Here is an 11,614-nt window from a genome sequence, read left to right as displayed (position 1 = left end):
TAAGAGCGTTTTTTATATTAGTGTAGTGCCAAAAACGCTCTTATATTATACTCCCTCTATTCCATAATATAGTTTCTTATTTCCCGAGATCTAAATTTGACCATAAATTTAACCAATGAGGCCGACTGCGATGGAAGCAAAAATTATACCATTGAATTCATATCGCGGGCGCACAACATTGTGAAATGGAGCACTACATTGTAGAATGAAGGGAGTAGGGCAGAGGGAGTAGTTGGTTGAGATGCTTGGGTATAAGAAGAAAGCACATTCTGTCAGTGAGATCTCCCAAACATTGCTGATACTTTTTCACTAGTCAGTCAATATGGCAACTTACAGAGAGTATAGTAAGGCTACAAAGGGAAAATTCTCAAGCAAAGAGAGATATAAGCACATATGATTGCTACAGAAGGGGCGACGATAAGTCATAGATTGGATGTCATCCGTCAAGAGAGAAAATAGAGGAAAAACTTCTTTTCTGGGTGAGAAATAACACCGTACACCAGTACCGACGGCTGCCCGTGCAGGCAGATTCTAACCCTCTTATCTTTCGGTAAGATAACCAAGGCAGGTAGCTCAGTGTCATAGTTGCATAATACACAGCGAACCAGCTAAACAAACTGATGCACCATAACAGTGACCAGCTCAGTGCTTGCCATTGCTTATGATTCCTTTCTATGGCACCATTAGAGCAAAGCCCATATGCTTTTGGCCCAAGGGGAGTTTATGGCGCTGACGCTGATGGTCCATAAGCGATGAGCCCAGTGAGAACAGCTGCGTCATCATCATATTGAACTTGAGTGTTTCCAGCCACGCTATTGAGAGGGTTTCCAATCATACTGAAGATTATTGAAGCTATTTCCTGCTCTAAGTCCACCCAACAGCTGATTTCCTATGTCATGCTGCTGCTGCTGCTGCTGTTGTTGCTGCTGCTGGTGGCCCAACTGTGATAGGTCATGTGCACTGTGATGCATTCCCATCCTCCCGTTCATTGCCATTGCATTGTTCGTCACTGCCATTCTCAACCCATTAGCTGTAGGATTTGAACCGAACCCACCCATGGCCCCCAACCCCATTCCTCCGACTCCAGAGTGATTTGTGACAGCATTACCAACTAAGCAGTTAACCCCATTAATACCAGGGGTAAATCCGTTTGGTCTCTTCATGTCATTCCCTGCATGGCCAACACCATTCATTTGTGATGACATCATCTCTTGCAAGATTCTCTCAACCGAGCTTTGGGCATCACTTTGCTCAGGCTCCTGAGATCGAGTTGCAGGAGGCTGCATTGGCGGCAAGTTTGATGATACTGCTGGGGAACTGAGTTGGTTTGTATTCTGAAGGGCAGGCATCATGTTGTTATTGGATGATATAGGTACCTGGGAAGGGAAAGAGGTAGAAGGATTTGACTGTAATGAACTTGCGGAGTTCACCTTGGGAATTGCACCATTATTCCCACTGTTATACTGACCATTTGCACTGCTCATTAGATGATCTTGGCTAGAATCAATTGAACCTTGCAGGATCCCCATAACAGTTGGTGAGGGTGCAGATGTAGAGGGTGCACAACTGAGAGAATTATTTGATGTCACATCTGCATTGGCAGAGGCAGAAGCCTGCGCACCAGCCATAGGGGCAGAATTTTGGCCACTCTGGTTTGAACTCTGCGGAACAGATTGCTGTTCTTCAGGTTGTTGCTGCTGTGGTTGAAGAGGGTTGATCCCTGATGGAGTCCTCCGAGGAAATTTATGCAGGCTATCTGAAATAGAAATAACTGTGGGTGTTACAGATAACCAAATCACATAAAACAGCAAATAGCACCCCAACAGGCTACTGTTCTTTGTGACCCAGAATTAGAGAAAATTCACAGAAACCAAGTTCCTAGCCATCCCCACAAGGGAAAGATTAAAATGTCATACCGATTGGTCCAGATCCAGTCTGCTTGCTGTGGTCAATCAAATCTTTCATACAGTTTACCACCTCTGCAATCTGGGAATATCAATGAATCACATGAAATTAGTAGAAACAAAAATCAACTTAAATCATACCTACAAAACCTAAACAATCGCAGAAATTCTAACAATGATGGGAGCTTAGAAATTATAACAGGTGGATGGAAACTACTCCCTCCGTCCGAAAATACTTGTCAGAGAAATGGATAAAAATGGATGTATCTAGAACTAAAATATGTCTAAATACATCCATTTCTCCGACAAGTATTTCCGTCGACAAGTATTTCCGGACGGAGGTATCAGACCATAGTATACCTGAAGGCAGCGGACATATCGTTTTGTGTATCCTAAATCATTTACCAAAGGCACCTCCAGAGCTTTAGCCAGTTGGCGGGCACATGCAACAAACCTAATGAAACAGGATTAACACATGAGTACGGATTGCATGGACTAAAAAAATACTAGTTACTAAAAGAAACATTGAGTTGGTGAATGGTAATAGTTACTAAAAAACAGTCAGCACGCAAAGTAAGAACGCTATGAATAACATGCAACCCTGAAACAGCATACACTGTTAACTATCAATACTTGTTAACTATAATAAGTTCTTGCAGAGAGAGAGAGAGAGAGAGAGAGAGAGAGAGAGAGAGTTATTAAAAGGGAAGCAAAACATAATGTTCTTGAAGTCAAAGCAAAGATGTTCAACACAAAGCACCCATTGTTCATATCAGGCTTCTATATGTTTATGAACCTTTGATGTTTCTTGAACATCAATATATGGTCGGCTGTTGCCAACCGATAGTAAATTGGAAACATAACACAAAATAGTATGTTGCTAATTGCTAACAAAATACATGTGAAGCATCTTCTTGAGCGTACTCCGCCACACGATATCATAGTTACTGAAACCAGACCGGTTTACCCAGTGAAGCTTCCAATTCACCTGTCCGCTATTCTAACCAGTGGCTCTGTTGCGGACTCTCCAATTAGGCTCACTGGTTGGACTTGCTTAACACGCATAAATAAAACCTAACATGTCCTTTTGGCACAGGACCAAACCAAGGGTGGACAGGCTAGCACCATACAGTTCCATCACGAAACTAGAATGTCTATTGCTGGAATCCTATTCCTCCTGAATTTTTGTAGCTTTGTGTCATAGGCTGAACCCAGTTAGATCGGGCAAAGCTCTGCCCCTCCAAGATCTTTCTGGTCGAACGACCAGGGTTTCCATAACACAGTATAATATCCCGTACCTTGCATCTACTCTGGAGTCTACTCAGCTAAAATGAAAATCATTTCTTAGGCAACTGCATTTTTCTATATACCTGTTCTACAGTCTGAGAACCATCGAGATATTCAGCTAGATCCCATCTCCATTGCATTCATCAGCAAGTATTCATTTCGGTTCGTTCCAGCTAATCAAGATATCTCTCTCCCCTACTTAATAAGTATGTATGGTTATGTGTTACGTTCCTTTTTTTGTCCGCACTCTCCCTCCCGACCCCACCTCCTCCGTTTCCAGTTTTGCTGGTTTCTTCCAACCGGTTTCCCTTGAAAATCGCCTCAACTGCCCCACGTCTTACTGACTTACCAAATAAAATCATGTTTCTTGGGTAAGCCAATAAGTACTGATCCAATTGGCAACTAAAGTCCTTTTTTGGTACGCCTTTTTTGGTACGTAACCACATGTAACAATAAAATGGCACGTAAATCAGTGATTGCGTACAGAAGATTTGTGCCCCCGTTGGAACGCAGAGTCAAATTATCTAGTAAGAGGTAAACAATCATGCCTAAGATGAGATTGCCTTGTTAGGTAATAAGTGCACAAACATGGAGTCTAAATTATTCACTTTGCCTGGCAGCATAAGCTCTTAATGGTGTTCCTTGGCGCATGAAAGAATTGCACAAGAGCAAGAGGTCCTGAGACAGACTCTACACATGCTCATTTTATTATTAAAGGAGTGGTGCTGGTGTGATTAGAATGGGCATGCACTCGCAATGTTAGCACATTTTGCAAGACGATTGACCTGAGCTTGTGTCCTAACAGAACCTCACGATTCTAATCCACATCTTAGGGACGAGGATTCGCCTTGACGTAAATTAACTGCATGTATTGCCAAACAGGGTTGGTTGGTGCATCAAACTCAACTATAGTAATTAGCCAAAAATATGGCAAAACCTTCAATGTTAATTACTTGATTCACATCACCCATTGTCCTCCACACATTACAGTGGAATGGAAAGACATGTGCACATTATCATCACATGCATATTTTAGCACAGCTCATTCCGATGTAGTTTCAATTATATTTCTTTTTACAGAGAATCTCCTTTTATGAGTTAAATGACATATGTAATGAGCCGAATACATGACAAACAATATGTTGATTTCAAATATATGTACTCATGACTATGACCTGTCTACTGTACAATGACATACTGCTTCTAACATGATAGATCGACTCGGACTAAACGCCATATTTAGAATGCTCAAATGGTAACGTCCTTATTGGTCACACCTAGTCAAAATAATTCTTTTTTTAGGTATGAAATAAACATGTCTTCCACACAAACATTGCAGATCAACTACTCACTATACTTAGTCAGGGATCACTATCTTCTGCACAGGACCTTGTATGGAATGTCTTGCTAATTATTTTCCTACCAAGGTTTCAAGATGCTGGCAGCTGACGTGTAGGAGGGGGTCAAACTTTTAGGCTTGTGATGTGTCCTTGTGGACCCTGGCACCAGGCAGCATACCAGTGCCATTGAGGCAGCTGCATTGCAAGGGCTAGGGGAGTAGGGGGGTATAGAATAATAACTTTGGTTTAGCGAAATCACCTGGCACATTACGGACGCGACCACGATATCTGGACGGCCCTGCATGTCTAGGGATTGGATCTTTTCTGTTTTGAGTAAATACTGCAGAACTACATAACTTAATACAAGTGACATGTACAGGATATAAAGACCCAATCCCTCTTTCTCATCTTTCAATTATTAGTATTAATGATAATGCCGAGTGAGTTAAAATTTAGTGCGGCTAAAAATGTCAGTCTTATTGCTTGCACTAGTAACGGTCAGAAACATAGAATTTGACATCGAATTGGGTGAGAGTCTGTTACTACATAATTCTGTTGGCATTCAAGTGATAATCATTCTATATTGAAGATAATCCTGAGTATAAAACTGATCGAGTCACATTTGAGTTTATGTGGTGGAACTGTGAAACGTGAAAATATAAAGTGGTTTTGTATTTTTCTTTTTTTTTAATATTGTATTGTTAGTAGAAGTACATAGAACTTTGTGAAACAAAAGATTTGTATAATTTGGGAGAAAAAATCCAAATATCCAACCATACACATCAGCAAATTTCAGAATAAAATATAGTTGTGGAAGACTAAATCGATTTAATACTACATAACATACAAATGTACCATGTAACTGAAACACCTATAATCCTTTTTTAATCTCTTAGATTTGTGGAAAGCTATAAAAACTTCCACTTCAAAAATTTGCAAAAATACAAATTCCAAAATCTGTGAAACAAATTAAGTTTTAAAACTGAATAAGCCATAAAAAATTACTTGAATAGTGGATACTTATTTGAGATTAATGGGTGATCTTAGCATGTGTTAATTGTTTGGTGGCAGGAAATTCAAAAATACATCTATTGCACATGTGCCAAGTGCATTGAAGGTACATCTGACAGTATTGTATTATTGGAAATCAATTAAACTGAAATATGCATCATATATTCTAACCAACTGGCAACGTGTCAGTCTCTGCAATCATGTGATCCCATCCGCATGGATACCGCGGTATTTCCCCTTTGGCTTACCCTTTTTCGTGGATTCTTTGTTTTACTTGTTGACTGCTCAAAATGAGAATAATGGCAGATAGCAACTAACTCCAAAGAAATATCAAATATAGGAAGTAATCATGATAATCCCTAATACTCCCTCCGTCCCATATTACTTTACGCTCGAACGGATGTATCTAGCACTGAAATACGTCTAGATACATCCGTTTAAGCGCCAAGTAATATGGGACAGAGGAAGTATCATGTTTCTACCATATGCACTGATTTTCTGGTTATGTGTTAGACTGGGGTCCACATGAAGATGAAAATCCATCCTTGAGCTGTGGTGGTGGTCATGGTTTAAACCCTAGGTAACCATCCTCACGTCAATGAAAAACTATGCTATGATGCCTCCTTTACATAGAATAAGGAAGTTTTCCTAGATAAATGAAGTGAGAAAACTCGCCTCTTTATGTAGAGGTATAACAACATAGAGGGCAGAAATTATTTATAAGCCTAAAGATAGATATTAACCTGAAGAAATTATCTAATATGGAATATCATCATAATAATCAGCCATTTTATTCCTGCCTTTGCCTTTTATGCCCATTTGCAGCCAGATGAGGCACATGTGTACATGGCAAGTGAACTCCTCAGGCCTAGCTCACTGGCCGCTTGGCATGAAACAAAGATGGCAAGCACGCAAACAACCTGAAGCTCACTTCCTTTTTCATAGCAAAATGAGGCAGAAGGCCAGCTTGCTAAGGCCCTATTCATAAATCACAAGAGCTCATTCACAGAAAGTTCCTATGAAATTATATATCGAAGTTTATGTCAATGAGACCATATACTCCCCTAGCAGGATAACAATGCGGCCACAGTGTAAGCAACAAAAGAGTCAGAAAGATCTCATAATTGCAGGACAGCCCCGCAAGCAGATACTTTATTTACCCCAGCCTCAAATTCTCAATTAACTGACTAGCTATGAGCAACATTAAAAAATTAAGATATGTGCACCAGGGCACATCTGAAGCCATCTAGTGTTAATGATATTATGCAAGCTCGAGACATGGACAACTGGGCGAAATTTGGAAGGATTAGATGATGTGGACTTGGAGACCATCTGGATGATTGTCGCACCTAGTTATAACATGTAGGTGTGCAATAGTTGCCCTCCCTTTTGAAACAATTGTTTCTTGAATCATGAGCGCTCATCAGCCGGGTCAACTCAAAAAGTGTACTGAGATTGGGGCGAATTACCAACTCATGTTTTTGCAAGGCAAACCAGGCAATGGGTAAGCTCACTCAAGCCCACCTAACCAGACATGTTCCACTCAACAAGGACAATTCTCTGACAATGTAAGTCCTTAGGTCCCAGAGACCAGCTTCACAGAACCCTAACATTTTCATCCATGCTTTGTCTAGGATGGTAAACTCAGTTGGTATGCTTTGGTCACAGAAGGCCATATGCTAAAACCAAATCAACTACAATAGCCATAAAACTTTGGATGGCTAGAATGAGGTATCACATGTATATGTATTGGCTCCCGACTCGCCATGGTGGCCAATACATCTAAAGCTATACATTAAGAGAATATGCAAATTTGACTCTAGAAAAGAACGTAAGGAAAGTATTATGCACAGCACAGCAGGGCCAATCTCCTTACGAGTTGCAATTATTCTGCATGTCCTGAGTTGTTAAACTCGTTGGAGTTTGAGCAGCAGCCTGGTACTTTTGTACAACCGCGCCAAGCTGACTAACCTGCATTAAACATCAAGGTGCAAACATAGATCAAACCTTCGTTACCAAATCTAGTATACAGACAAGATCCATGGCTGTAAATGAAACCATGTCTAACTCTACATTAAGGCTTAGTCTCCAATTGCTGAACTGTGCTTATTTTATAATCTGGTGTGGAAAAACAGCCATGAAAGTGGGCAAAAATGAACCAAACAAACACTAAAATAAACAAAATCTGGTCGGATAAGCTGGACTATCATAATCCACCACAATCCCAAATGCAACCTAATAACTAATAAGTCTTAATACCTGCGGTATTATTGACCTCCGTGGGATAAGTTCCTCATGACGCCTAGCACAGAACTCCCAAGATGCAATCTTCAATACAAGCAAAAGTACAGGTGAAATATGTTAGTCCAAAAGCCACCACTTATTCAACAAAAATATAAGAGAACCACCATAATGATGAATAAGTGACAAGAAAAACAAAGTATAAAACTGAGTTGCAATACCTTGAGGTCTGGATTAAAAATTATCCTTAGATGCCCCTCGCGTACGACACGCAATTGCTCAAAGACACTTTCCTGGATTGCTTTAGTATAGTCCAAAACAATCTGACCAGATGCATTTTTGGATTCACGTGGCATATCAATATACAATAGTTCTTCCAATGTACCACTCGCATATTTGATTTGGCATAATCGCGGTAAGACCTCAACTGTTGTCTCTGTAAAGTTGACAACATAAAATCAAACTAGAAACACGAGTAGGTGAGGAAGATGTACAAATAAAAATGATGCTTACCAAAGCCCCGGCCAGGCTTCCGATTGCATATTTCACAGTGCCAGACATCCTGCAGGTGCAAACATATATGGGAAGTTATAAATAATAATTTGGGAGGCAAAAGTATACTATAAATACTATGTGACACTCCAAATCCTCCAACTAACTAACAGAAGAGTTTACTTGCATAAATCAAATATATGGAATCGGAAGGGGGAAAAGGTACGGATTCGATGAGAACAGCAATAGTAAACCTGAGGGAAAACTCCAGTAGTTTGACGACCAGTTCCGTAGAGAGATACACACCACCTCTTTTTGGCAGTTGGCGCGAAATACTCATTGACAAAGTTTCTCCAGTACTCAATATTATTATCCTGCATCAACAGGAATAAGTAGATGCCCTAAGTTGTAAGAACATGGCTTTTGCTTGGAGCATGAAACTACACATTTTTAAACAAACAAAAAGAACATACCTGTGGCCTGTTTTGTTGATGATACATGTAATGGGTCAGTCTCTTTGCACAGGTACCTGGCTCATAGGAAGCAGGCTTTCCTGGAGTTCTTATGTTTAGACTTTGTTGACGAAGTAACTGCTGCTGCTGATGTTGATGTTGTTGCTGCTGCTGCTGCTGCTGCTGCTGTAATTGATTTCTCTGTAAAGGAAGGTTCTTCAGAATCTGTTGTTGTTGCTGCTGCTGCATATGCATGATACGCTGTTGTTGCAAAAGGTTCAGTTGGGCAGCCGCAGCAGCTTGAGGGTTCTGCTTCGTGAGCTGTAACAAATGGTGCTGCTGCTGCTGCTGCTGTTGCTGCAAGAATGCTGATGGATCTGAATTCGGTTGCTCCATCTTCACCGCACCCAAACCCCTCAACGATTGCAACTGATGTGGCTCAAATTTTACATTGCCAGCATTGCGCATCATCTGGGCTGGGCCATTTTGGTCAAGCTGTCCCATCTGCTGTTCTAATTTGACTCCACCTGTGCTGCCGCCATTCTCCATCTTCACTGTACCATGAAGCTGCAGCGGCTGCGTTGGCAATTGCTGCTGATTGTAAGACATCGGTAGTTGTTGGTGGTGCTGCTGCTGCTGTTGCAAATCCTGCATATCCATCTTCTGCTGCTGCTGCTGCAAGTTATCTGAACCTAGGTGATTGCCCAAACTAACCTGGGAGGATGACATAGGATCAGATCCACCCATGCCAATCAAGTCACCAGCACCATCAAGCCCCCCTCTTTGCTGAAGCGTATTCATCGGAAGCCCGCCATTAGCCATTTGCCCTGGACCCGGCACAGTCCCTCCGTTACCAAAGGACTGCCTGTTGAGCAGGGGGGAGGCATTCGAGGACCCTCCAAGCAGGCCATTCCCACTAAACTGTGTGCGCGGGGAAACAAGAGATGAGAATGGGGACTGTGACTGAAGCATGCCACCGCTACCCATTCCCTGCTGGCCACCACTGAGCAGGCTGGAATTCGTCCGGAGAAGAGAAGCAGCACCCATTGGCTGCCCAGGTCCCATTGGGTTCGGGGGACCCGAGGAAACCATCCTTTGCGGGCAATCGGAGAGCTCCAAGCTCTGCAAACCGCTCCAAGGTTATGTCACCACTCAACTCACCATCCTTTCAGACCAGCATACCCACAAGATCCACCAAAATTGAGCAGGATTAGGCCAGCATTCCCTGTAAACAACCAGAGATTGCAACTTTAGGACACATGCAAGGATGTAGACCAATACGCCTTCTAAAGATCAGGACCTTTTTCAGTTTCAAAAGAAAAAAAATTCAGGAACCTTTTGTGGTTAATTTTTCTAATAAAAGCATTCTGTGACGAAGGCCTGACTAACAGATGGTAGCGACACAAGATATCAATTCTGTGAAAACTTGACACATTTAAACACTTATCCGTTGAATGCACAATTGCAAAGTTTATCTGGAGAGTTATACAATGCACATATGATTTACATTATGTACCTAACTCAATTGACTTCTGGATCAATTATTTCCACAAAGTAGGGAAAAAAAAAACTAGCACCGGTAGACATGGCTGCAGTTGTGCAGACAATTCGAAGGACATGAAGCAATGCTTGTTTTCAACACAGATTACCATCTGATCCCAATATTGTCATGTCTCTGATTTGTTACTGGTCATCATGTTGGGCTATATAACTGCTGGAGCAACTCAACTGAAGTATGGACCTCTTCAGAGGGGATGGTGACCAGGTCAGTGATTAACTGCACAGCAAGCTCCATAATGTTGCTGCTTGGATAAATAAACTCCCTGAAAGCTGATTTTCGACATTTCACTCTGTTCTGCTTGTCAGCTGTAAATCTTCGGTACGTGTTTATGCTGTCAGATTATTTATCTACTACATCTGCAACTTTGTTCTCGCTGAATTGTTACTCTATGGCTTCGAGCAATGGAAGCCGGAGGCCGCAGGCAGCTTGCTCAAACGAAATAAAATACTCAAACAAGCGCACTCACCGCCACGAAGCCACCAGCCAGCTCCAGTACGCAGCTCCGGCCCGCCAGCGATCCGAAGGACGACTCGCGCTAAATCGCGCGGCGCGGCGCGGCCCGTAGGAACCCTCGTCCGCCGGCAACGCGCTCGCCGCCACTACCACCCCCGCCCCCGCCGCGCCGGAGCAGCTCCGCTCCGGCTAGGGTACAGTCCGCCGCCGCGCCGGTGAAGAGAACCGGTTCGTAGAAAAGATCTTTCCCCCCTGTCCCCAAGCGCGGGCGACGGGATTCGGCCTCTCTGTGTAGAAGGGAGGAGGCGAAGCGAGGAAGGAGAGAGAAAGCGAAGCGAAACAGCAGAGAGAGAGAGGGAGGAGGGAGGGGGGAAGAGGAAAATGCCGAGACTCCGTCCTTGCGGACGTCAAAATTCCCATTCGATTTGATTAAGATCCGGAGGCCGCGACCTGCCCGAGACCCAGCGCCACCCACTGACGGCTGGGGCCGGCGCCCGGCCGGATCCGCGTGGCGGTGAGTGGGTGGGGGTGAGGCTGCGGTGTAGGGGGTATGATTAAGGGGGGTGTTTTTCTTTGTTTCGGTGTTTGGTCTATTTTATTTCTGGGTTTTTGTTAGTTGTGTGCTGGGGTTAAAAAGAAGTCAAAAAGGGAGCGTGTGCGTGTGCTCCATGCCACGCCATGGCCAACGGTGTGGCATGGGATATCCCCCTGTCACACACATGGTCGTGGAACATGTATAGAAATGGAATGTCAGCACCCAGTCGTTGTGCTCCAGTTAAGAGTGCACGGGTGGTGGTTAGACCTGGATAATTGCCGTGGCAAGGCCTCGTTTTGATGGGAATTTTGGTGTCCAGCTCAAAAAATATATATAGT

General features: G+C 42.9%; 1 protein-coding gene across 1 annotated transcript; it reads right to left on the bottom strand.

The window, feature by feature from the left end:
- Positions 1-276: 276 nt before the first annotated feature.
- LOC123096334 (transcriptional corepressor SEUSS) lies at positions 277-11,091 on the bottom strand. The gene is made up of 10 exons (XM_044518036.1): positions 10,755-11,091; positions 8,749-9,952; positions 8,530-8,649; positions 8,297-8,345; positions 8,005-8,219; positions 7,802-7,870; positions 7,419-7,513; positions 2,265-2,358; positions 1,917-1,986; positions 277-1,756 (listed from the first exon to the last, which is right to left on the bottom strand). Exons 2-10 carry the CDS (start codon positions 9,817-9,819, stop codon positions 813-815), a joined length of 2,727 nt encoding a protein of 908 aa, XP_044373971.1. The 5' UTR covers positions 9,820-9,952; positions 10,755-11,091; the 3' UTR covers positions 277-812.
- Positions 11,092-11,614: the final 523 nt, after the last annotated feature.

Source organism: Triticum aestivum, chromosome 4D, assembly GCF_018294505.1.
Source record: "Triticum aestivum cultivar Chinese Spring chromosome 4D, IWGSC CS RefSeq v2.1, whole genome shotgun sequence".
NCBI classification, from domain to species: Eukaryota; Viridiplantae; Streptophyta; class Magnoliopsida; order Poales; family Poaceae; genus Triticum; species Triticum aestivum.
Note: the sequence above shows the minus strand (reverse complement) of the source record. Positions and strands in the feature narration are given on the sequence as shown.

Excerpts from the sequence above, each read along its gene's own strand:
- LOC123096334 (XM_044518036.1), bottom strand. The coding sequence starts at position 9,819 with ATGGTTTCCTCGGGTCCCCCGAACCCAATGGGACCTGGGCAGCCAATG. Across the intron at positions 7,871-8,004 it reads TTTTTAATCCAGACCTCAAG|ATTGCATCTTGGGAGTTCTG; the intron begins GTATTGCAACTC and ends CTTGTATTGAAG. Across the intron at positions 1,757-1,916 it reads GACTGGATCTGGACCAATCG|ATAGCCTGCATAAATTTCCT; the intron begins GTATGACATTTT and ends TTTCTATTTCAG.